General features: G+C 44.0%; 4 protein-coding genes across 14 annotated transcripts in view; 1 reads left to right on the top strand and 3 right to left on the bottom strand.

The window, feature by feature from the left end:
- Syx1A (Syntaxin 1A) overlaps nt 1–7,113 on the bottom strand; it is a 39,356-nt gene extending 32,243 nt beyond the window's left edge. Inside the window, exons 1-2 of one of the 4 annotated variants that reach the window (XM_022843736.2) lie at nt 5,007–7,113; nt 2,924–4,004 (exon numbers count right to left, since the gene is read on the bottom strand). In XM_022843736.2, the coding sequence (XP_022699471.1) occupies nt 2,924–2,956 (33 nt within the window). In that variant the 5' untranslated portion in view covers nt 2,957–4,004; nt 5,007–7,113. Of the gene's footprint in view, nt 1–215; nt 1,029–2,923; nt 4,982–5,006 lie in introns of those variants that run through there. The other 3 variants (XM_022843741.2, XM_022843738.2, XM_022843735.2) reach the window with 3 other exon arrangements.
- Nucleotides 7,114–10,878: 3,765 nt separating this feature from the next.
- On the top strand, nt 10,879–17,310 carry Vps37B (vacuolar protein sorting 37B). 2 transcript variants are annotated; one of them, XM_022843732.2, is made up of 3 exons: nt 10,879–12,466; nt 15,172–15,502; nt 15,855–17,310. In XM_022843732.2, the coding sequence occupies exons 1-3, from the start codon at nt 12,393–12,395 to the stop codon at nt 16,206–16,208; spliced, it is 759 nt and encodes a 252-aa protein (XP_022699467.1). In that variant the 5' UTR covers nt 10,879–12,392; the 3' UTR covers nt 16,209–17,310. The 2 variants fall into 2 exon arrangements, with proteins under 2 accessions (XP_022699467.1, XP_022699466.1); XM_022843731.1 differs by lacking the exon at nt 10,879–12,466 and adding an exon at nt 12,707–12,861.
- A 398-nt stretch (nt 17,311–17,708) lies between these two features.
- LOC111266327 (homeobox protein PKNOX2) lies at nt 17,709–22,091 on the bottom strand. 3 transcript variants are annotated; one of them, XM_086970868.1, is made up of 6 exons: nt 21,693–22,091; nt 20,239–20,517; nt 19,802–19,982; nt 19,427–19,607; nt 18,903–19,177; nt 17,709–18,656 (listed from the first exon to the last, which is right to left on the bottom strand). In XM_086970868.1, exons 2-6 carry the CDS (start codon nt 20,514–20,516, stop codon nt 18,582–18,584), a joined length of 990 nt encoding a protein of 329 aa, XP_086826994.1. In that variant the 5' UTR covers nt 20,517; nt 21,693–22,091; the 3' UTR covers nt 17,709–18,581. The 3 variants fall into 3 exon arrangements, with proteins under 3 accessions (XP_086826994.1, XP_022699469.1, XP_022699468.1); XM_022843734.2 differs by having other exon boundaries at nt 21,715–22,090; XM_022843733.2 differs by lacking the exon at nt 21,693–22,091 and adding an exon at nt 21,396–21,675.
- A 2,487-nt stretch (nt 22,092–24,578) lies between these two features.
- pyd (zonula occludens-like protein polychaetoid) overlaps nt 24,579–25,999 on the bottom strand; it is a 37,416-nt gene continuing 35,995 nt past the window's right edge. For all 5 annotated transcript variants that reach the window (XM_022843723.2, XM_022843724.2, XM_022843719.2 and 2 more), the window contains one exon: nt 24,579–25,693. In XM_022843723.2, coding sequence (XP_022699458.1) covers nt 25,443–25,693 — 251 coding nt within the window. In that variant the 3' untranslated portion in view covers nt 24,579–25,442. The remainder of the gene's footprint in view (nt 25,694–25,999) is intronic.

Here is a 25,999-nt window from a genome sequence, read left to right as displayed (position 1 = left end):
CCAAGCATTATTATGGTTGTGCTTTCATCGACGGTATATAGCAAGGGTATCGACATCAGTCAATAGACACCAGTGAAAAACAATAACATAGCCAAATGGACAAAAAAAAAACACGCATTTCGATACAATTGCAACACGTCCATACTGCCATTCTAGATACAAACCAAACCCGTTTCGACTTGCGCGGACAAGATCTAATGATGATGAACGCCTACCCAGGGCTGTCCCAACACTGGCGTATGCCTATGTTTGCTCGTAGTGTTTTGCTTCAATCCGCTGGCCATCACACACAACTGCGATACCGCGACACATGACTCGCTCGTACGCCGTTACCACTCGTACCAAGCATGATAAGAACCCCAGAACACACAGCCACTGTTCAACACAGCGAACCATCCCATTGGGTTGGTCAGACTGACCATCTTTCCCTGATCGGCTTGATCTCGACCAGATTGCCCCTGTCATGACTTGTCCACATGCCAGATCATCGAACGCCTTGCCGATAAAGAAGCGGACGAACATATACACGCACAGAAACAGACAATATAACGACTATTGTTGTGTCGGCACCCTTGAGTTGGCTAGCATTAATTACTCAACTTAAATGATGCCGTCGAAGGTAATCAACTGCAGTACTCTTACGACTGTACGCTGCTACATATGGTTCTTGTATCCATTTGTCTTTAATCGTCACTGTCTACACAATAGATTATGGCAACACCTTTAAGTTCCTTCTGCACAAAGTCAAACGTTCTCACAGTCCTATAATGGCGCATAGTTATGGATAAGCAACTAAGGAGAGAACCTTGCGCATTAGCAATTCACGTAACAGAATTGAATGTACCAGAGCAAACAGTACACACGCAAACAGAAGCTAATAAGTATCTTACTGAACGACGGACGACGCGACGAAGGCGTGTCTAGCTAGCTATTAGTGGGCATGTTCTACTTCTTTCATTCCTTTTCGGCACACGATCTGCAAACAACATTAGAACCGTCTCGACTTTTTGAAGCATCGTAGATTGTAACAATGCAGGTCATTCCGGTCTAATGGGTAAAGTTCGCTTTGGACGTATGCAGACAGGCCATTTAGCCCGCATATATATATATATATATATATATATATATATATATATAGGTTTTCGTAACAGCTGTAGGAATGGTCATAGACAAGCCTATGCCTCTGTATAATTTTGCTCGTTCACAGTTCGTCCAATTTATCCATATGTCTTTAGCGGAGTCGGTGAGAGCGTTACTGGAGTGGCTACCATCGTTGTTTTGCCGCAGCATCACCTACCGTCCGCTTTGTACTACAACCGACGAGACGAACGCTTCGCACATTTCCCTCCCCCACATCTTTGTTGCCCCATTTCCTCCGGATCCTGCCGCGGCACCCCTCCATATTGCTATCAATTTTCCCTAAACTTTACCCGGAAACTTCCAGCCATTTTCTTCGACACCTTTACTGCTTTATATGTCCTCCATTGGCACTCGCTGAATGGGAAACGCTTCGCGCGACTTCACGATCCAAAGCGTCTATACACACACGACAGCGCCCACTGCTACCCAGCACAGGCCTACAGTGCTGCCAGTTAACCCTCGTACTGACGAGTGTCACCGTTCTGCCAAGCGGCCACTGAGCAGTTAAACAGCCAAGCAGGCCGGTATTCCCGCACGCAGTCGCGTAGGCGCCAGGACTTGGCTCGTTGGCTGGCTGGCCGGACGACGTCGCGTCGACAGGGAACAATGGGGTAGCCTGGATGAACTTGAGTGGCCCGAGTGTCTCCTGTTCTGGACCTGAGCTGGACCTTCTCCTGCGCACAAGACCCACCGAGAACGCTGCGGCAGCTGCTGCAAAACAGCTCTAGCGTAGCATTATATGACGGAGAGGAGCCATCCAGGATCGGTGGCAAGGCAAGCAGTCAGACGAAGCAAAGCGTGAACCGGGCCAGACAGCACATCCTTCTCAAACAACAAAGCAACCGCACGTTCATTCAGTCGTTCCCGTCTTCTTTCCTTTTTTCGGGACGATTTGCCGCCCGTAGTTTTCCTTGACCCCAACTGGCCCCAGAGCCCTTTGCTCCCTACGGTGAAGCTCTTCTGACCGGACTTGAACCGACGGACGGCAGGCGAAGGAACAATATCTGGCTCGCTCCGTTCGCCGCTTTGCCGCTTGATGCCAGTTTCTGCCGCTTCGACTAGACCCATTGCAATATTCCCGCCGATCCCAGCAAGGCAATAACAACAGCTTCCCTACTCTCACGATTACTTTCCAAGTTCCTCAAGAATATCGCGTTCGTTTTTCCTCTCGAGTATTCCATTGCTCGGGAGATCGCACCGGTCATAGTTGCGTTCGGGGTTAATTAATACAATAAATTGCAGTGGGATTTATGCAGGAAACAGACGTGTGTACGCGCCGTTTGCATAAAAGTGACAATGAGAAGAGAAGCATCGTTCAATTAGCTCTCGTTTCATACTCGCTTTTTTCTCTTTGGCACCTTCGCTATACACGAAAAAACGTAAGTTGTATACCTCGCTACGTGCACATCGTCGTACACGCTGCCCAGTTCTATATTTTGCTTACTGTGTCATACCGACTACCGAACCGTTCGTACAGTCTACTAGATAGTAATAATTACGGATGCTGCAAACCCAGAAATACGAAGCGATCATGCCCGTTAACTACACTCGGGATAATACCTGCTGTTAACTATAGATAATACGTCCCAAATGAAAAGATCGTATCTTTATGTTATTCGCACTTACTGAAGTAGGTGCCGGACCTGTCGTTAGACGACGCTTTGACGCCGAACGTAACAGACCGTAATGAAAACAAATATGACAAAGCTAATCATAACTATACATATTTGTATGCTTTTTTAGTACATAGAAGAGAATAGACAAGAACTAAAAAGATACTTACCGCCCGCAGAGCGGCCAACCTATCTTTTGTCATGGTTGTACTTCAATTTCTGTTGTTTTTCCGCTTCCAAGTGGTGAAAGTGTACTTGTCAATGCAAATTGCGGCCAACGCCCGACTTTGGTAGTGGTTGTGACGGCCACTACTTTTCGTAGAACCACTTCGAGTATATTCACGGGAACTATCGCGACCGCCACTGATCTACAACAGCGACGGATGTTGTTCCTATTGCTGTTATCGGCCTGGATCGGATTTTGTGGCTTCCGCTACGGCCGTTATCGCTGTGTATCTGCCTGATTGACGTGTCAATAACAACAACGGCGATTATTTCCACAGTGCATTTGATACCTTGAATAGATTTGCGTTTCTATGTATGGACTTTTGTGTCAGATCGCTATATGGCGACTAGTATACCGTTTGCTCCACCAAACTATCCAGCCAGTGTATCCGTATTCTTCTGCTCCCGTGCATACGTCGGAAGAAGAGAGGTTGCGTTCTAAGGCGTAACGCTCATACGTTGGCGCCAGCCGTTAGGGTTCATTTGATATCGATCTGAGTTGCGTCAAATCAAGCCGTACTTGGCGAGACTTGCATCAAGCGTCGCAGTTCGCGCCACAGGACCCGTATTCGTCGTAGCAGTAACGGTACTCAAACGACGAGCTCCACCGGACCCTTTGTTGCTCAGAGGGGAACACATACACGAACTATACACACCCACAGGGCGAGCTTTCACACGGAGACACGAATTGTTGCGTGATGCACGACAGGGTTTAAAAAAAAAAGGTGGCGGACTGTCGCAATACCACCTGGTCGTATACGTTTCTGATGCTGGTCCAGTTGACGACTAGCGAGTACGAGATGGTTCGCTCGACGCAAGGGTGGCCGCGAACAATTCAACAGCGACTTTACGATTCAGGGAGCAGTGGAGGCCGATCAAGAAATAAACGCCCATTAGCTCGCCTTGCATCACCACTAAGTCGGCTTCAGATGACGCTGGTTCTCTTTGGCGCTGAGTTCACCGGCGCTGAGCTCGCCTTCGCTGCCGTTGCTGAGGTTGGCGTTGTGACGGTAGCGACGCTGCTAACTGTTGAATGATGATAATGACGTTAGCAATGAGTGACTAGAGCCGGTAATGGTGATCGTCGCTAATTGTGTACCACTATAGGAGATGTAAAGTATTTTGATAACAATTGGTAGTGATCGGGTTGGTACTCTTCTATTTTGCGCCCTCTTCACCCACTTTCTGAGTGGGTACAATTCGACGTCGCGCACACGCCTTCCTTCCCTTCACTTGATGGGATGTTTATTCAGCCACCCACATGGTTACGCAACAACCGCAAGAAGAAAAACACCTTAGCTCAGAAAGGGTCTTGAACTACCTATTGGCTCTGACCTATTTTGCTTTCTGGCAGACTGGAAGCTATAACCAGCGCGAAAGGATTAAGAGAGCGTAATCGCTGACGGGACTGCGACTCACACGGGAGGGCCTCGCAGTAGGACTGCAGCAATGCAGTGCGCCTCGTGCTTATCTTCCCCGACGTCAACTGCGGTACTCGCGTCAATCAACAAACATTAACAGCAATCAACGGGCACACGAAACAGCCAAACGGACCTGCTCCGATAGCTAGAGCCCCTATCGACCGATCAAGGTCCTGGCTGGCGCTGTGATTAGCGAGCGAGCAATTGCCTCTGATTCGCTCGGCTGTTGTTGTTGACGCCGAACTTCCTGCCCTGCAACGGTTTTAACTGGCTCCTCCTTTTGACTTTGCTATGAGCGTATATACACTCAGTATTACAGGTGTACGCGCACCTACGCCTCCGCGGGTACTCTGACAGAAACAGCTTCAGATTAGCCCTGGCTTTCAGTTTTTAACAGGTGCTGTCTGTACCTGTTGGTACCCATAAGAACGGGAACAGCGACACAGCGTAATAGGATAACTTAACCGGAAGTGAGTCCCAACCGCCAGCGAATCAACTACTTTGTTAAGAGGCCACCTGATCTTTGTCAATAGTGTCTGTATGGCTTTCAGCGCCTCAAACAACTTCATAAAATAGACTTTACGTTACGCCAGTTACTCTAACTAACCTGAATGAATTGAAAAGCCTGACCACTGCCACCTTTCCCTGGCACACAGATACACCTAATAGGCTTTCGCAATTAGCCAGTAACGACACGGGTTTTACCACCCGCTATTTCTACACACGGAGCGCACACAGCAGCACCTCGTCTGAGAGAACATTTGCCCAAAGTTGCACACACAATCCGTTACTGATGCTTTCGACTAGTATCCTGTTATCCTGCTACCGCAGAGCTGATTTTTTTGCACCACTATTACCATGACGCTACTGATTATCACACACAACCTCATTAATTTTTTACTGCACGCTGGGGCGCTACCCCGTATCGACGGTATGATGGCTGATTATACCCGTATTAGATCAGTCTGCTGGTCAATTGTTAACCAGTTGACTAACGAATCTCTCGCTCTTTCGTTTTCTCAATCTTTCTCTGCCCGTGTCGCCTGAGCGATTTGGTGCTTTTCGAGCCGAGTCTAGCGGCAGGCAAGTAAATGGGGAGGAGAGGAGGGGGGCCGATCAAACAAATACACTTAGACACAATGTGGTCTTCGTCGGTATCTTTCTTGCTATTATTTTTAATGGTGACAATCACTCTCTTACAACTACCCTATAATGGGTCTCATCAGTCTTCGCGCGATGTATTGTACCGTAGATTTCTATTCGCGTTCCACTATTGCTGCTACCGTTACGTGGATAGACTCGGTAAACCCAAACGCAGTGACTGTTCTCCACGCAGTTCTTGTCGTCAATTGCCCCACTACAACCGGCAGCACTATGAGGGGGTACGACGCCTCTAGCGAGCTCCGTTCGGTACCGTCGCCTTTAGCAGTTTCTTCACCTCACCCAAACCATTATCATCACTCGCTTTATTTTCAACAAGATCAGACAATCTATTGACGTAGTGGCTGTTCACGGTTGCTGATAACGTTCGTTTCTGTTCGGTACCATTAGGTAACGTTAGCCAGAAGTGCTACTGTTTTTGTTAACGTAACTGTCGCTGTTATTACTTTTGCTGATGCTATTTCGACCGCAGGTAGCACGATCGCTCGCTGTCCACCACTGGAGTACCTCAACTAAGGCCACAAGCTCTGTCGTACTTGGCAATGCTTGTCGGCCAGAATATGCGCTCTACTGCTATCGTCGCTTCTGTCCGGGTGAATGCCACTCGCAAATGTTGTCTGCCGTTTGCCTTCTGTCCGGCAGCGGCTGCGGCTGCTGCTGCCGCCTGTTTAATGCTTGTTGTTGTTGCTACTGCTGCTGCTGCTGCCGTTGTTGTCCGTAAAAGTGGCTGCAGAGATATCTGTCGTGGACCCCGGTCCGTCCAGCTTCGTTCCAGACGATGCGATTAGCGACCAGCCGCAGCAGCAGCAGTAATCGGGCGTGTTAAAAGCAGTCAATTGCGCTAGACTAGTCCAGCGCAGGTCAGGAGCCTGCTTCTGCTATTGCTGGATAGGTGGGTAGGTGGTTTGCTTCTCGGCTGGCAGCAGCAGCTACCTGCAGGCAGCCAGCGCTCGTCCACAGGCCACCAGTTAGGACAGTCACACAGATCACACAGTTCACTCTTGCACTCCGTCACAATTCCACTGCGTGCAGCGCTTGCTAGTCCTTCTACTGCTTCTCCTATTCCTTGCGCTGCGCCTTTTGCTCCTGCTGCTGCTGCTTGAGCTGCTGCTTCTGCCGCTATTCTTTTATTATTTTACAACAAATCTTTCGTTCCATCCGCTGCAGCCGTGTTCCGTACTCTGTCTTGGTGCCGTCGTCGTCTGACGTCCCGCCAGCACACGACCACAGCGCGACTACACTCCACCGTGCGTCCGTCGTCCGAGGATGTTCTTCTCGTTAGCGGCCTCCTATCTCAGGCCGAGCAAGTGGTAGAAGAAAGCAAGGCAAAAGGACTCGGTTGGTTGCAGGAGCTAGTCAGACAGGCCACTGCTGTTGGCTCACTCACTAACGCGCTGCTGGCGGCGCTCGACAGAAGCCTGATAGGAAGGAAGGCAGGCACACTCTGTGTAGCAGCAGCAGCCGCCTTCTACAGCAGCATTAGTAGTAGTAGTAGCAGCAGCGGCAGCGGCAGCAGCAGCAGCAGCAGTAGCGGTGGATGATGGAAGCAGAGCAGGCTATTGATCGGCCGCCGGCCACAACTATCGTCAACGACGAGACTGTGGCGCCCCCTAGTGACGCTTCGCCTACTCCGACGTTGGTCTGTCGTCGGAAAGCAGCAGGCCGATAACCCTACGTCAGGCGCTGGATGTCGACCGGATCTGAGTCTCTCGAAGTGTCGCGACGGCCTCTGAAAGCCCGCCAAGAGGAACAGACCACAGCCACGACTGCCCTGTCGGCGTTGCTTATGTTGGTCTCATTTTCATTCCCACTGTTCGCCTCTATTATAACTGGCACGACCGGCTAGAGAATGGTACAGCAGTAATACGCTAACGATGCCAACATCCTTTTATCACCAGCGATAGGAGCCTCCCAGCGTTCGTCGAGGGATCAAGAAGCGGCTGTTGCGACCAGACTGAAGTGCTAAGTATCCGAGCGAGCGTCGTGACCAGAGAACAGCGCAACAACAACAATCAGAGACAGAGGTAACAGCAGACAACAATGGCATCGATAATAGCAGAAAATGGGTACAATCAGCTATTAAATTTCTACGATCAGCTGTACTGTACATCTGCCACGTTTGCCGGCTACTATTATTAGCAAATACTGACGATCTCCACCGCTGCTGCACTGATTAATGCTAGCAAGGTTGCTTTTGCAGATTCCTCCCATACTTCTGCCGTAGACAAAAGTGCGCCGACTGCGCCAAATGACGGTTGCTCGTGGTCCGCGTTAGCGGTAGCGACAGGGGTGGGAAAAACGGCGCAGCGGCCGCCGCCACCCCTGCCGCCGTCAGTAGGCGCACCATCACGCCTTCGTGCTAGCTTCCGAACGAGGGAGGTCTGACACACCCTTAGTAAATGCCTGCCTGGTAGACTGAAGATGGCAAGAAAGTGAATCTGAAATTGAGCGCGCACTTCGTTTTGGACTGAATCCAAGTCGGTTCCACTCTTAGACAAACCGATTGTAACTGTCATACGATCGTTATTGTATATAAGTGAGTACATGTTTTCCTCTTATTTAACCCGTACAAATATTGTTTCGCAGACGAGAGAAATGCGGGAAATCTGCGCAGGTCTTCTTACGAGCACCATATCGTCCTTATAACGTTGCCGTAGGAGACGTCCAGGGAAGGAAAAACAATAGAAGAACTGCCAGCGACTTCAAAAGAGCTCGAATGTTTTTTACGGGAAAAAATGCTGCGCGCGCGAACGATCGGCTACCTCTTTTTCAACCGATGCTGCGAAAACTGTTGCAACCTCAAACGTTTGGTGGTTTTAGTTTGCCGACACCTGAGCATGCATATGGCTGATGGGATTTCGAGTGCGTGAAGATCGGTTAAAACAGCGGCGGCAATAGCTAACATAGCACCAATTGCCCAACGTGCGGCTGTCGCCCGGACAAAGTGGCAGGACGAGGAACAGAGTGCGCGCCGGATACGAGAAATCCAGAGCATCAAAGCGCGCGCGCGCAAGAGAGAGAGAGAGAGAGAACCAGCAAGAGAGAGCATTCGTCTGTGGTAATGGTGGGGTTAGGGTGGTCATGGCGGTGTTGCCGCGCCCGCCTGCTGCTGTTACCGCAGCCGCTGGCCGCTTCCGCCGCTAACTCTACGGGTTTACAGGAGCAGTAGTCGCCCGTCTGTCCGTTCGCCTATCCATCCACTACCCGGCAGACCGCCTAAACGTTGCTGCCGTCTGCTGCTGGTGGCGCTGGCATAGCTCCCGCAGCATGAAGCACGGTTAGGTCGGCAGCAGCAGGCGATAAGCAAACAATTTTCGCTTTTCGAGTGTCATCTATGCTTATTCTCTTTGAGAGAGGGTTGATAAACGCTTCTTCTCCATACACGCATTACGCGAAGGTATGAACGTCGCTTGCAATAACACAAGCACACATTCCTCGCACATAGCTAATGATATCCTCGGGGGTTTGAGTTTCCGCCCGCCTCGGAGGCGGGTTACTTGAAATAGCGTTGCTAACTCTTTATACCGATTCTGCTAAGACTTTTGATACCGGAGTCGATTCTAGCAGGCCTACACAGATGACGTCATACGGTCGCAGTGGCATGACGTCAGCATGGACAAACCGTGGAGAACTGGAGTGAGACAAGGGTACGTTACCTCAAGCGAGCCTCCTGATAAACTACCACTACGGACATTATTATGTGCAGCAAATTATAATGGTAGCACACACAAACCCCACTAGTGGTCAGTTCAGTCACGCCACGGTAGTCAACAACAGTTAAACAACGGTAGTGATAAAAACAATAAAAATGAATTTATGAAAAATGAAAAATTATGAATGATAGGAACGTTACGGTAACCGCTGCTGCGTCTCCATGTAACGTCCTCATCCATAAAGGCGTGACAAACCATTGGTTTCTGCCATTGTCACATTACACACAAACTCAATTAAAAATTAGTAGTAGGCGAATAGCAGCAAAAATACTAAGGACTCGCGAGTACGATTAGTACACACAGCTGATACAGCTAAGACAGTAAGAACTCAGTTATTTTGGAATTGGAAGTGCCGAAGTTCAAACGATCCTGATCTTTTTTTCTTAATGATTTCACTACCTTACATATTTATTTGTGTTATTATTCTCCTCTCTTTTCGTTTTGTTCTTTACAGTGTCTACGTGATTGGGCAATGTAAGACTTGTATCATGCATCTGATTTACTCTGTAATAGAACAATGAAGGGTTACCCTTCAAAGTAACAAGGGTCTTGCCATTAGTTGGTCTCCATATGGTTCTCTCACACGTTTATATAAATAAGTATGGCCGACATTTCGATCTTTTTATGGTGGTAGTGGTTCGGAGATGCGCAAAACTTAGAGATTCTTTTAAAACAGGAACAAACAAAGGAACATATTTTATCTTTCAAAATGATTCGCCCAAACCGAGTAGGGATTTGTCGAATGCATCGAGACAGCATCATACAAAGTTGACACGACGCTGTGAATTTCAACATGTATATAAAAAAAATGTAGCTAAAAATGAGTTCTTATTGTCAGAGAGGTTTCACAAATAATCTATGAATGCACACAAATCTATACGCAAATGGTAAACGCAGCTGTAAAAAGACCATATAGTATTTATCTAGAGTTAGAGCTCATTTATCGTTCGAACCGTCTTTTCATTTATTCATTTTCCTTCAACATGTTTCCTCGTACTTTCAGGCGTAGCAAAACTATCGACAGATCCTCCGACCTTCCCGGCTTTCGGATTAAAGGCTGAGGTGGTTGACACTAGTTAATGTCAAGACCATTCAAATTAGTTAGTCGTAGATGAAATTTGGTATCTGCATCATTGCGTAGGTAAGTTTCGCAAAAGCTATTACGTTGGATACAAACATGCCATGCTATTCTTCCTTAGCCAGTTGGTCAGATCGTTGCCACTGACAAGTAAACAAAGCTAAATTCTGTTTCATTTCGAACTGTCAAATAAATAAGCGCTACAGTTAGCGCGACAAGATCTGTAATTGAGCACAATACAAACCCACCCCACCGACAATAGCCAGACTAAGCTTTTCGATTACTTTCACGTTCTTTCTGTACCTTAGTCTAACAATGGGAACGGTAGCGCCGCGTCACTTGCCCGTGTGAAGCTGGCCGCCGCTGTCAGTCTGAACCGCCGTTACCATTGCCGCTAGGAGGCTCACGATACGCACCGCCTCCATTGCGCTAAAGGCGCATGTCTGGGATTAGCGCCATCAGCCGATCGATGTGTCCCTTACCACTGTACGTCTGCTACAATATTCAATACGCTTGCAATGGACATAGGGCCGTGCAAATGACCGTGTGCGACTAAACAAAGAGTTTAGCAATTATTGTCCGGGTCCGTGGTCCGCTCGGTGGTGAATGGCTGTCTGTGTGCAGGGCAATGTATTTGTGTGTGTTTTGCTTGGTCGACTTGATTCCTGCGGCTTCGAGTGCCCTCTCTTCGAATCGCGCTGTCTGTGGCATCTAGTCATCAGAAACACGTTGACTTAGCCAGATAGCTTCGTTCGTGTTCCTAACTTATCGCAGATAGTTAGTGAACGGTGTGGAGTCCATTAGTGTGCTGGCTGGCTGGCTCGTTCCGCGGGCTGTTGATAAAAAGCTGACGTTTTGCTGATGAGAGGTCGTGATACAAGCACGCTGGCGAAGTGTTTTCAAGAATAGTTAGTCGCTGGGTATCTTATCGTTGTTAATGCTGTTTGTGTGTTGTGTCGATGCGCTACTGGATCTTATACTAGTAACTGAGTTTGTTTCGAGTTTTATGTCCTGTATCGCCGTTGAACATTATTACGAATGGCTGATAGTGATTTGAGGCCGGCTATCACTAACCGGCTGTTCAGCGATGGAGTCAGAGAGTGAAAAAAGCTTATAATTAAAGAAGAGTAGATTAGCTAAAGCCGCCAGAAGAACAGCTACTGTCATCTGCTAGAGAAAAAAAAAGTTAGCGAAAGGATTCCTCTATTTAGTGACGATTGCGACTAGGGCCATAAGGACAGTATAGCGTTTTTGTGTTAGCGGAGGAAATGAGTAATAGTTAATGTTGACAGAATATTGTCATAGTGTGTCCGTCATATGATCGAGGTAGCAAAACAACAACAAGAGTCACAGCGACAACGAGACACAAGATTTCCACGTTCTTTTTGTGCGTGCGTCACATTCTTACGATCTCTCAGCTAATTAATAATAGTAACAGCTGAAAGGATTGCGTCGCTCATTACATTTACGAGTCGTTCGTGAACAAACAGAGAAGGCCAGTGGAGAACCGAGCCTATCGGTACCGGACAACTTGAGCCGATCTCATCGTTGTTCCGGCGGGGTCATACACGTCGGTCGTTGAGACAGTTTGACCGCAGTAGACGTATTTGTAGCCGTGTTTATGTTCTGCTGCATTAGTGTACACGTCGGTTTCTAGCGACTGTACCTCCAGAGCTCAGTTTCCGTGTTCGCAACTATTCTAACGACAACCACTTGCGCTTGTAGAATTTTTACGGTGCTTCTACTAGCATTCTCTACGAATCGTTGTTTCTGACCTGCTTATCTTTAGATCTCGCTGGTCGCAAATTGTGTGTGCTCTCTTGAAGAAGCTCTGGCAGTCGATCGAATGCTTCTCGTCTGAAGCAGCAGACGAATCTTGGAATAGCAGCAATTCAAATGAGGAGTCGAACACTACATGAAAACATCACGTCTAGTGGATTACGACGAATCGTTTTGACCCTGTTCCCGTTCGTCGCGAAGACAATATCATTGTCACTCTATCTTCGTGAAGACGCATCATCATCGCATATTGCCAGACAAAATGGCCTACCGATTAGTGGATTCCCAGCTGCGTAATGAGCTCACAGGGCTTATTCGTAACTTCCAAGAAATGAGGTAAGCACGAGCTGTGTCGAGTAAATGTAAAAGCGAAGAATATAATGGAATTTAATGGCCAATTAATAACGTAAGTGTTTCAGTAAGTGAAAATTCAAACAAGAAAATTTAATCGCGTATAGCTTCGCTCTCTAATATCGTATTTATATTAATTGCAAAGTTCAAATACAATTATTTTCTAACTAATGAGTGTTACATTTTTTCCGCGTACTATTTCAGCGGACGTTATCAATGGAGTCACCTTAATTATTGCTGACTCAACCGTTGTGCTACTGCGATTTCGATCTTACAAATAACATGATTTTTTTTTTAATGATTGCGCGTCGGGTTGAGAAAACTTGTGGGTCGCTATTTCGGATCCCGTCAACGGTACAGTTTGTGCAAACAAACGAAATGTAAATTGAGTATTTTCGTCCAGTAATAGAATTAACCTGGATATCTAAGGGTTCCGTTTTTTGAACAAATTTCAGGTTTTTTTGTATAGTTGTGATGTTTGTAGCCACTAATCTATGTATTATTATATAGAAATGCTCCTTGTAAATCCCGTGAACATTGTTATTTTCCCGTAGTGGATAACCCATGGGTGTGCTAAGAATACCTGAATCTAGCCTTGCGGCTGTCAAACCCTTGTCTATGTGATGTTCGGGACGTCATGTATCTAAATCATTCACCCTAGTCAGCTCATTAGCAATAGCTTGAATGGTTTCGTAATGTCAATGAAACCCACAGTTTTATGATCCACATGAATGACAATAATATTGGTAATCACTAAAGATCAATGGGGTTCTCAGGGAGGCTTTTTACTGGGAGAGCTGTGTCAGCCCCTATGAATTATTAAATAGCACTCAAGCAAAACGACGAGGAACAGTTAATAACAGGTGTCTACTTCAACACTGTACTATTCAATACCTACTATACTATTTAATAATTCGGCAAAATTCTCTCAAGCAATGGCAATGTTTGATGGAGAACTCGATAATTTGTCTTGCTGTAGAGGACTCCGACACAGTGTGAAACGAATCGTATAAATTTATGTTGTAGATAAGTGATTGATACATCCGATCGTCATTTTTTGTGGCGTTTCAAGACGATGGTCCATAATGGTCGGCCCCCTTTAATTTAGCTGACGCGTTGATGCCTTATCTGTGCCTAGTTGATATCCGCAAACCGTACTTTTTTTACGTAGAGTTAATCTGAATTTTTGCGGTGTTTCTCTGAATCTGATATCTCTACTTCCTTTTACGAAGTTGAGAACGATCGTTAATTAGTAAATAAAGGTATTTTGGGTCCGCTTTCTCTTTCAGATCGTTAGGTCTTAGCGGTTTCAAGTACACGAAACACAATTTTCTTTTGCAAAAAATTATCGGGCTTCTAATATAGTTGCTTTCTGTTTTTAACAACAGTACTGTGTTTCGCTACGTTGATTGACACAACGACAGTCTTAGTCCTACATTGAGATTCGTACAACTCGTAATAACTCAGCACCTAGGGACTGCACCCGCTCGCTTTAAGTGAGCTTTATACTTTTTTCGTGATTACGGGTGTGGGATAGAAGTGGGATTAACTGAGTGTAGTATGAGCGCTAGTTGCTGATGGTAACGTACGCTGAACCTACGAAATCTGTGAGATTTTGCAGCCTATTGGGAACACTGGCAGGCGCCGCTACGATAAAATATAGGTACACCGGAGACTGCCGTGGGAATTAAAAATCGCTTGATTATGGTAAAATTTTGTTAGTGGCCGGAGTGTGACTAATCAAACTCGGGAAAATAGGACCGGTATGATTTAGGCTATCTGATCCGGTGGCCTCATTATGCCTGTGTCTGCTTTAACAAAAATTTGATATGCTTGTGAAAATTCTTGTTAAATTATGTATTGCAAAAAAAGCAAGTCAAGGCGCCTAGATATTCAATGTATCATCTTTCGGAGATTGACGGAATGCTCCAAGCGTATTTGACAACACTTAATATTATATTGGCGTCTAGAGAACATAGCTAAAACATTTACTAAAGACTCTATCTGGGCCACATTGTAGCTCTAACTTAAGCAAATGGTATGGGTTAGCGTGGAATCCACCATTAGTTGTCATCGTTTTGGAACAAGTTCCCAACCCCTTCTTTTACAATAGAAGCACCGCTGAGAAGTCTCATCCGCTATAGCAATTAGTCTCCAAGACAGACAGATTCACGAATATTTAATAGATATATTTAACAGCAAACCGGTCTCTGATTCTTTTCGCTTCACTTTTAGCTGGTCGTTACCATAATACAATGCTAATGAGCATATCGTTTAAATCTACCCAACGCTGAGTTACCTTAGTTTGAAATGTTCCCTGGTAAGTACAACAGTATAGATTGTGTAAAAAGCAATCGATAAACAGTAACTCGAGCCAGTGTTTTGAAGCGGGTCAAAAATAATCAGGAAACAAAGTCCCAAATCAGATTTAGTCTACTACATGGCTGCTGCTGCTGCTGCTGTTGTTAAGTTTTATAAAGTCACCTCTGCGCAATGACTGGTATTCGTTTAAATCGTTAAAAACAGTAAATTTCGAACTGTGAAGGTTTGCTTCTAAGTACATTTATAGAACCAAATGTGTTTTTGAAAGAATAATAACTTATATGTAAAATTAGTGAGTTTCGATAGCCTGTGTGTTTCTTTGTTCTCGTTTTTACTCGTATGTGTACGTTGTTCACACTGCGTTTCAGCAACGACGAGCTCAAGTGTATGATCGAATGTGAGGACGCCACTCTTGATCTACAGTTTTCCGACGGACCGGCTGCTCGAGGTATGGAACGCTCGCGAAACCAGCTTCTCGAAGAGAATCGCCGGATCGCTCGGGAGAATGTCGATAAGGAATCCCAATTCTTCGAATTACGCAATAGATTATTGCAGTTATACCACGAAGGCAAACAACTGAAGTCCGTCGTTGAGCAGCTGCAAGAGAATATCCCAGCATCGAACTGTCACCCACCTACCCTTGACACAATTCAGGCATTGCTGGAAGCAGCGGCAAGGGAAGCCGAGGACGAGTCAGAGGTACGAGAAACACAAAAACTATATATTACGTATATACAAAAGCACGCTGTCGACCTTATGAGGCTTTGAAAATGGTTGTTGCAGTGTAAGGTCTGCCGGCGATCAGCTAGCGACGTCCTTTTTGACAAGGTCCTTACACAATTATCGGTCGAGTGAATGTATACATATAGGTTAGGTACTTCGTGCATTCTGTCTAAATTCTATACGGAAAATTACAAATTATTCCAGACCATGGCAAGTGCCATGCATCGTTAATGGACTGTTTTGAAAGATCTCTGTTTCATATCTCATTATGGATAACCTGGCCAGCTAACAACCTTTTTATGTTTGTTGACGGTATACGAATTTTCAGAAAATTGCAAGTGACTTCCTTTCGTCAACAATAAATACGGAGGATTTTTTGGAAAAGTTCATTGGCAGTCGCAAGGACTTGCACCTTCGACGTGTGCGGGCGGAAAAGGCAGCCGAACTAATGCGTGAACAAAATCGAGTGCCGACAACGAATGTGCTCCCATTCTCACGATTCACATCAGCTGGCGTTGAATATCAACCGCCATCGTTGCCGAACATGGGGCCTGTTATAGGCCCTCCCAGTGGGCCAGTATACGGATCGCCAATGCCTTCCTACGGGACTTCGCAGTATCTGCCTTACCCGACGCCTCAGTCAACTGGTGGCCCAATAAGCATGCCGACGCCTGGCTTGTGAGCGACAGCTCCGAGTATAAACTGGACCTAAGAAAAATATCTAATATGGAATACAGATATGAAGAATGGTGAATCTATAAGGCTGGCATACCCAAGCGACAAACTGTTCTGGTGTTCATTATAATTTAGGCAGCTCCCCTCAGCCCATTTCACCCTCGTTGTGTAGTAAAGAAAAGAGCAAGATTTTGTTCGAAAACGTTCCTGTGAATTAGGTCTAAAATGGTTAGATGGTTCTGTGTGCATTATTTTTGCTGCTATTGATGATTGACTGAATGAAGTGTTGTATTGACTTTCTTCGGTTTATATCCTCTCCAAGAGTTGAAGCCTTCCTTACGAAACTATTTTTGCTTGCATTGAAAACCATTAGCTTTGTTCGTATTTGATACGTTATCTCTCGAAATTAGGTAACGTATAGGGAAATGAGGATTGTATGTACGGGATTTGCGTTTCTTCGTGTGAGAGTTCCACCGATCAAAATTCCCATATGAGGTACAGCAAGGCTATTTTTATCGATTGCAGCCTCAATTGGAACTTAAATTGCGTAGAAGATTTACAAGTGTTTGCGTAACTACTAAATGAATAGTGCCGTAGTTTATTTTTAGCTCTATTTCTTGTAGTGTGTTCGGCCCTCAAAGAACAATGTCCGTAAGAGCAGTACGCCAGGAACAAGCCAATTACTGCTCGACAATAACGTAGAGGAAAATCGTGGAAAAGTTTGAGTGAAACGTTTGATAGTAAGCGTTTGAATGCAACACCTTTAGAAATACTGTAATATTAGACAACTGTTCGTAAAGGCGACCTTGATGAGGTTAATGTTTGACGACAGACAAAGAAGTAGAAAAAGCATAGGTAAAGAATACGAAATATTTTCAAATTTACCCGCCAAGGTGGAAAATATTTGGGCTAGATTTGTTACACGTACAGGACTTTACTTTTGCCTTTGCTGATTTGAATAATGACGATATTGCGTGGGGACCATGGGTCGCACGAATGAAGTTTCTTGTATTCTTAACTTGATGTGTTTAGTACTATAGGAAACAAGTGAGGAAAAACTGTGGGAAACGTGTATAATAAAACTAATAAAGATGAGAATGTATTAGTAAGTGAGCCTGATATTTTAGCTTCGCATAGCTACATGTACGCGTTCTACTATTCTATCCTGAAACAGCATTCGGAATTCACTAGAGTAGAATGCTAGATGTAGCGTTCGAGCGCACGTTAACAAGCATAATTGTTTTTTTTTTTTCATTTATAAGCCAACTTATAGAAATTACGTAAATAGTTTCAATCAATATTTTCGGTGCACAAAAATGTATAATAAACTCTTCTAAGAAAAGTGCTAGTTCAATATAATTGAACTGCCAGTATTTGAAAAGGACAGTGCATCCAAGAGATTAGCTTCTAATTATTTAGAACAGTAACTGCAGTAAACAGATTTTTTTATCTACATATTTTATTATTACCGACTATACATCTTTGTTTTATCAAATAATCGCTTCGATATGGTACAAATTGAGATCATGCATTTCTTTTATTATTATTATTATTATTGGCTAAATCTCCATAAGGTCTATTCTTTAGTTTTTCTTTCTCTTTCTCTATTCTGTTATAGAAAAGAGAATGCTACCGTTATTGTTGTCACACATTTCATCATTTATAGAAGTTGATTTATGACTCTTTTCATGCAACTTGATATCAATATGGTCAGCCTTTTGAAAATCATCTAAAACTTTCGCTCTAGCTCCCACGTCGTGAACTTTTATATGTACAGTCTCTAAATAAGGTTTATATATATATATATATAATCAACTAGCCCCTGTTCTCCGTTATCGTAAATTCAACGCCTTTCTCCAGACCCGGTAGGTTAAATCTACAAAGAATAACCGATTACTAACTCGAGTGAATTTGTTAAGGTCTCCAAAATGCCCAGGAAGGCATTAAAAACATTACAGTCGATTTCCATTAGAGAACACCGGACTGCCGGCTTTGTTTGAAACCGAGTCGTAGCAGTCATCAGCCTCTAAGCTACAAAGACGCTGGCTACAGTGGCTGTGACACTGTCCTCGGGGTATTAATAATGCTCTATAATTACCCGTATTATGACAATATTATTTTTACACTATCGCTCCTGTGCTTTCGCTACTTTGAATAACTTCTTTTTTTGACTTAAAAGATTCAACTGACCAGCAGCAGCAGCAGCAGTGCGGGCTTTCGCACCATCACACCAATATCTTTAAGGCAAAAGTTCAGAGCATTAGGACAAATTGATGCAGTTATTGCAGCCATGTCACTTAAGATAAAGCGACGGACTTGAACTGAGATCAGTATTCGTTTCCACTACTCTGAACCAGGAATCAGGAATGTGTAAACTTATTCAGGTCTTCTGAGCATTCTGTTCCAACATGGGTTGGAGAATTCGTCGACGCGCATTAATAAACCAGTTGTTCACCTGGAACAGAACGTACTTCTGATGAATGGAGATCTTTTGCTATATTCCTTGATCCCCTTGTAACGGATTAGTGTATTGTAGGCTTCTATCTATACGATTCTCTTTGCTGATCAGAAATCAAAACCAGACTTTGACAAAAAGCGCAAGGACTCCATCGCTCTTTGCCAGCAACGCCTATGAACCTAACAAAGTTAATTCTGCCCTGCGAAAGGTTTATTAGTAGTTCGTCTACGCCTAATTATGTACCTGTAATAAAGACAGGTTTGTTTGTTCGGCGATGAGTTTTTTCTCTTCCTCGCTCGGATAAGGGTGAACAACGTGGGCGAAAAGCCACGCCCGCATTAATTCGGTAGCTTGTTTAGGTAGTACGCCTCGAGACGAACCTCCCATTGCGCCGGCAGCCTGCCCAGTTCCACCTGAGGCAAGGCCCGATCGTGGCGAGACCCGAGACCCTTTCTTTGCTGTGGCAGATGGCATAGGTGTTTCAGGTAAACTGCCGCTGCCTTCCTGCGAGTTCTCCCCTAAGCTCAATGCAAAATAGATTCAACTCATTGGTTATAGTTGTATAGTGCACTAAATAGGTTTCTTGTTTCGTTGTTAACTAGCTACGAGGCGTTCGAGTTCAGCGCATAATATTGCCCTTAGGCGCTGCTTCGAACAGCTGGCCTTTTTATGGTGGGCAAACATTTTCCGTCTGTTAAAAAGAATTCTCTTTAATAGTATTACTATTATATATAGTATTATATGGTAGTAATAAGCGGAACACTTGCCTCCACTGCCACTACTCAAAATATCGCACTCGTCCGAATCAACATCTTCCGAATCAAAGTGAGCGTCTTTGAGCAATTTCGATGAGTGCATCTTGTCCCGTAAACAGGCGATGTAACGCTGGCAGAAGTTGTTTCGTAGTTCGTCGACCTTACGAAGCTCTCCTAAATGTATACGCAACACCTAACAAGCACGCAAGTTAAAACGGTAAATGCGCATTTTACAAGCGAACGCTTACTGTTACAAATCGCGTTTGGGACATGACATATTCGCACGATGCACGTTATAAAAAGAAGGCCAGCAGATAAACAGTTAGCTTTAAGATATGTTTTCCTAGACTCAACAATTATTAATTGATTCAATGAACTTCTGATTACCTGTAGAGCATCGATCATCAACTGATCGATAGCGCTTTCGCCTCCACTCCAACACTTTGTATTCTCAGCAAAGGCTTCAAGTTCGCGCTTGAGTTCACTCGCTGAAGGTTCAGCTCCACATGTTCTAGTGGCCAACTCGCATTTTTCAAACAGCAATGCCAAAAGTGGGAAGAGCGGATGCCTGCAAGACAGATGCGGTAAGACATTTTGAAATCTTCGACAAACAAACCGCGTAGTATATGCTATTACGAGTATAAGATAGGACAATATACAATAGGATACTGTTTATCTATTGACAAATTAACGCAAACTTTATTTAAATTCCCTCAACATGATTGAGACACTGTGTCTGGTGGAAAAATTCCGTTATGGAATACTTGTCAATTGCGTAACATAGATTATAGTTTGGAGCTTGAAATTGGGAATTACTTGCTGACCTAAGGAGAGCGCGCTTGACTGTTTCGGTCTCTTCCGGTCCCAATGCATTTTCATCTTCAACGCCCAGCTCCTCTTCAAAACTGTTACATTTGCTACTTTTGTCGTTTTCACCCTTGACGTCACAGTCGGCGTCACTGTTCTGACCACCTGAATCCGGCCTAGAGGCAGTGTCCTCCGGATTGATGTCTTCATTATCCGTAGGAGCCACATGCTCTACGTCGATATCTGCGTCCTCATCTAATTCCAAGTCCTGGTCTGGCTCTGAGGAATCCGACATCCTGTTCGTAGCAGCGCAAAGAAAAGCCATTTTTATTACTTACAACTGTTGATGACAACAAGTGTATCGCAAGATTAATATGTTCTCCTTGCACAAAGAAGCATTCGTAAACTCTTTAGAATACATCGGTAGCAAAGATAGAGGTCTTTTGTTTCTACCGGGTTAGAGCTCAATCGTATCGATGGCTGAGGCATACTTTTCCCGCTGGACACTTAGCCGGTGAAGTTACCGCCAATGAAAGGTTACGGATGTGCAGCATTTATACTTTACATAATAGAGAAATATCTATGCGATTTTGAAAAAGATCGCTCCTGCTGATCTGATAGGACAATGTCAAAAACAAGTTAAGGGTGACACACTCTATCAACTTACGTTCACGATAGGAAAAAGTAAAGCAATTCTATTCGATTCATAATGCAGTAGCCCCATCTTCTTTTCCAGCAAATACATCGAAAGTCTGTACAACGTATTTTATGCTCTTCGATCGAGCAAGGCCGCATATGAGTATAGAAACTTCATTAATAACGGCAACAACAATTCAAGCGAAGCCACCTAATCGTTAACAACTAACGCATAATCGTGTCTAGCGGAAAATATATAGGAAAATCGAACACTGTTCTATTTCAACTCCACGCTATGCTGAGGTTTGTGAGTGGCACTTCAGCACATAGAGTAAACTTCAGGCCACTATCGCTGTGGCTACTTCTCTGTTCGAAGTGCGATCGACGTAGTGGATGAGCAGCGCGAAATCACACCAAAACGATAGTGATTAGTTGTATTGTACCTATTATTCATACAGCTATACAACAGATACACGTTATAGATGACGTTCGAGCTCAGACGGCGCTGTCCGTTTATACTCGACTTCGTTGAATTCACCTTGATCGCCGATGGCAACAAAATGCTGTTGGTACTCTTGTTGGTGAAGGGATGAGGCTCCGAGAAAACGTACACACAAGTATCGCGCTCTTGTCGAGTACTAGAAACTGCCACATGCAAAAGCAATTGTGGTAGTAACACACAGTAATAGACAAGCAAAACACTGGCTATGAATCGGTGTTCATTGAGGCTTCATGCGAGCTCCGCGCGACAACTAAAAGCACTTCAACTACTTCTAGAGTACTGTAGCATTGGGCAGCGGCATAAGCAATCTGTCGTCCTTTCAAAAAAATTTACCTTCTCGCACTGTTTCTTTTACCTGGAGAGAAGGCCACGGTCAGTGTGACTGCATTGATTACGGCAGCGATTGGAAGGCGGCAGAAAACCGGGGCCACTGGCGCTACGAGAAATCGTCGTTGTCACTAATGTAGCCTGCGTTCGCTGAAGCTGTTAGATACCAAAGTGACAACGAATCGCCCTGGGTAACACGACGGAGCACGACGCCCTCCTTTCTGCGGCCTATGTGGGCACAGGCTCCGATCGGTACTGGCCGCCAAGGGAGACAGCCGGCCATCAGACGAGACATTCAATCAATCAAGCTTCTCGGAGAGTGGGAGAGGCGGGCTCGCAGCCGGCAACAGAAGCTTGAAGAAAGCACGAGTGAAGCCTACATAGAAACTTCATTTTCGGGAGTAGTGGAGACTGGCCACTATGATATATAGTATTATACGTAAGACTACAATAAATTATATCTAACGAAATGCGTTCATGCGAACTAATTGGCGTTCTACTACAGAATGAAACAAGATAACGAGTGATTAGGGATGTCCTGTTAGGAAAGGCTGGGACAGTGAAACTGTAGCGTAATCTAAATTTCGAAACACCATGGGAGTATCAAACGTCAGGGACGGTACAAAGTACAATATATTAAAATGTATGTTTTCTCTATTCTGAAATCAGACAGGCCTATAAAAGAATATCACTCTCATTTGTTTATGTATATAAGTAGCAAGCTAAGTCTAGCCTGCATATGATGGGCGCGTAGACCATACCCAATAGGACACTGCCTCCGCATCACGACTTATACTTCGTTGTTGACGATGTATGCTCTCGAAGTATCTTTTTCGCTAGGACCATTCCCGATACCTGAAGTACACATTTAAACTAGTAAAGATTGACTATCTGAATCACCTAGAATGATTAGTCTTAGGAGCGCCTATAATTTAGGATCACTTTTCTCAACAAACCTTCATCAATATGTTTATGAGTCACGAAATTCGATCCGGCAAAAATTATTATCGGAATATCGCAAAAATCACAAAAGCCCTTGATAAGATTATCATTTTTTTAGCGGATATACTCGATTTTATTGCACATATGATTCAAGTCAATAGACTGCGTTAAACTTATGAGGTTAATTCACCTGTTAGAAGATTACACTGTACAAAAGCATTGTCTGACGTAAACCTTATACGGATGACGAACGAACGGCAAAATATTGTATTCTCAGCTAGGATGATATATCCAAAGAAATATATCTCGAACTTTGTTTTCTGTTTGTCGACAAAAATACAAATACTATCTAGAATTTGCTATATATTTTTGCAGTAATTATTTTAGGAAATTTTATCACACATTTTCCTCTCACATGACCATACTTTGGTCAAGATTTCGGCTTCCGTGTATATTTGATCTTTGCGTCCTGACGTAAGCACCACTTGGAAGGTCCTTGGTGAACGTGGCTTGAAACTTCAATGTGATTAAATTAACGCAGTACGAGTACAGTTTCTCTTATCAGACTCTACGGTATCTGAGGTAATGTTTAGAAGCTCAAATGCTAGGGTTAAAATACTTCTATCAGAGCCTATACAACATATGCTATATGCATATTAGTAACTTCGACGGCAGCCAATGGACGTGTAGCCATTGATATAGAATATTGAACATCTGCAATATAATCAATATAATCATTGGTCCTGTTGTTCTGCGTGTTTTTTTTATAGAATTCGCCAATGATTTATTGGGAAAGCAGGACTGAATTTTTCAAAGCCAGTATCAATCCAGTGCCATAGGGAAGCTTCGGAAACGAAGCGGATAAACTCGAACGAACGCTTAAGAACGAGTCTCGAAATTGATTAATTATTTATAGCGAACGTATACTGATCTTTTATTATATTTACCCATCGAAGTGTGTTGATTAAATAAAATGGGCAACCATCGTAGAATTATACAAGAGACATTTTCTTCAGTGTCACCATCTACTCATGTTTCTTGTGTTCCATTTTGTTTGTATCACACAAATTATGAGTCATCATATGGAGTACGATACAGAAATTTAGTTTGAAAAGTGACGGTCGTGCAACAAATTGATCAAATGAGCCCTTTGTTCCAAACAGGTTTTGATTTACCTTAATGAGATATCAAACGGCTACCTTTTGCCGATCAAGTCGGACATTTGAGTACCAGAAGTTTATCTGTTTTGTCTATGGTCTATTCCTCTTTAGACGGTTTGTTTGGGGACATGCTGAGTCGCAAAATACTTGATGCTATAAAGGTACTTGCTATGTGACCGTTTGAACCAAGGGACTCGAATCGTTCGTTGAAGTTGATTCGGTTGACTCACTAATAGTACGATAAATATTCCATTATTGTGGGGGGCAAGCGCTTCAGGATGAATTGTCAGCCACTAACCCCTCCTGGCTACAGCTGAAGGATGACGTGGTAGTCGGACAAACTATTTATGAGCACAAAATACGTCTTCTACCTCACTATCTCAGTGCAATAATACAAACGCAGAAGCCTCTCGGTTTCAACTCATTTCACCGCTTGTTATAACTCTCTTGTTTTAAAGTTGTCTCCGAAAAAAAAAACAACATTAGGCCTGTTAATCCTTTTATAAAACAATACCTGACTTTATTATTCGTTTTATGAAAAGAAGGAGACTTTACAGAGGCTCTATCTTCACGACCGTGACTCTATAAGGAAAGGGCTGCTCGTTATTCTTTCTAATAAAGAACTGGTTTTCGTGACCTGACTTGCTTAGTTAATTAACGATCTCGAACACTGCTGATTATAAAGTTCTTACGCTGCTGGGAAACGTTTCACCGACATTATATCAATGGGACCGTATCAATAAAGAAATGGTTTTTACTTCTCTTCCTATAATGAAAAGGATCCGACGAGTCCGATGACTGGCAACAGATTATCCATTACCACCGTTTATTTACTTTATTATCATCACAATAATATCAACTATAATTAAAATAATTAATAGGTTTTTGTGTTTATTAATATCTACAGAATTTTGCACCAGTTTTGGTTTGGTGCTTTTACCTCGTTAAGGCTTCTCACTCCCGTACTTGGCTTTCAGTTGGTGTTTTGTTAATTGGTACTCCGGCTGCTGCGAACTTTAACTTACATCATAACCTTTTTGGACAATGCTCATGTTACTGATTGTTAAACACCACCAAAGGTAAGTCCCCAAATTACGCGCCTAATTTGGATTCCCAAACAACTTCAGGTATCGATATCGGTAAAGACATTATATGTGCATAGAAGTACTCACTACAGCTGCTGCTCGTTTTACTACAGGTCCATTCCGTTATACGAGACACAACGATATTTTTATATTCATAAGCTTGACGCTCTTTAAGCTTGAATAAGATATAGGAGGGATACTTCCACTTCTACTCTATCTGATTCTATTAACGAAAGCTTCGCAAAACGAGTTGGCATATAATACAGATAGCGCTATTTTGGAATTTAAACATCTTAGTAATTTGGCGGCGTTTTTGTGACACGAAATATAGACTGCGAAGACACGTTAGTTTTTCATTACAGACGATGCAGTAATTCACTAATTGCTTTCTCTCTCTCTCTCTCTCTCTCTCTCTCCCTTCCTCTACATATATATATATAATCTATTGTACTCATCTATAAGGAATATGCGTAGACACAGAATTGTTAGACTTAATTTACTTCTCATCTATATTTGATTGATTTGAAAACAGGTGAAAAAATGACGTCCTAAGAAGACGATCCCAGATCTTAGAAGCGATGGGCCTTAACAAGAATATGGTCGTCCTTAACCTGTGACGAGCCAACCCCTTTTATGCCACTATCGAGCGACACGTTTTGCCATTCGGCAGGCATTCCACCCGCAGTATCCGTGGACTTCAAAGCGAAGGACCAATTGTCCGGGTTGAGCCCGGCGCAATGGGGTAGCCGAAGCTCGATGGGTTTCAGGAATTCAAGGCCATGTGGGCCGCACATAACCAACGGACTCAGCAGGGTCTCTCCTGTGAAAAAAAAGTTTTATTTTGCAGAACAAACAACAGAATGTTGAAGTGGACTAAGCGCGCAGTAGTGATTGGCAAAGCCCTCTACAAACAATTCTAGACTTTGAACATGCTTCAGCTTTTCACATCGCTAAAACGTGTCAGGGCCAATATCTCGTGCGTGGTTTATTGGTAATTTCAGTCGCTTGCTCCACTACCGCAGATTTCTACGAAGCTGTGCATCTTCAACAGCATACATACGTGTGCTGCACGTAGCAAAATTGCAGGTGAGAGGATGTACAAAGATCAAAAACCAGCTGATACAAA

This window comes from Varroa jacobsoni, unplaced genomic scaffold, assembly GCF_002532875.2.
Source record: "Varroa jacobsoni isolate VJ856 unplaced genomic scaffold, vjacob_1.0 scaffold_1071, whole genome shotgun sequence".
Lineage (NCBI taxonomy): Eukaryota > Metazoa > Arthropoda > Arachnida > Mesostigmata > Varroidae > Varroa > Varroa jacobsoni.
The sequence above is the reverse complement of the archived record's forward strand: the minus strand, read 5'-3'. Positions and strand labels throughout refer to the sequence as shown.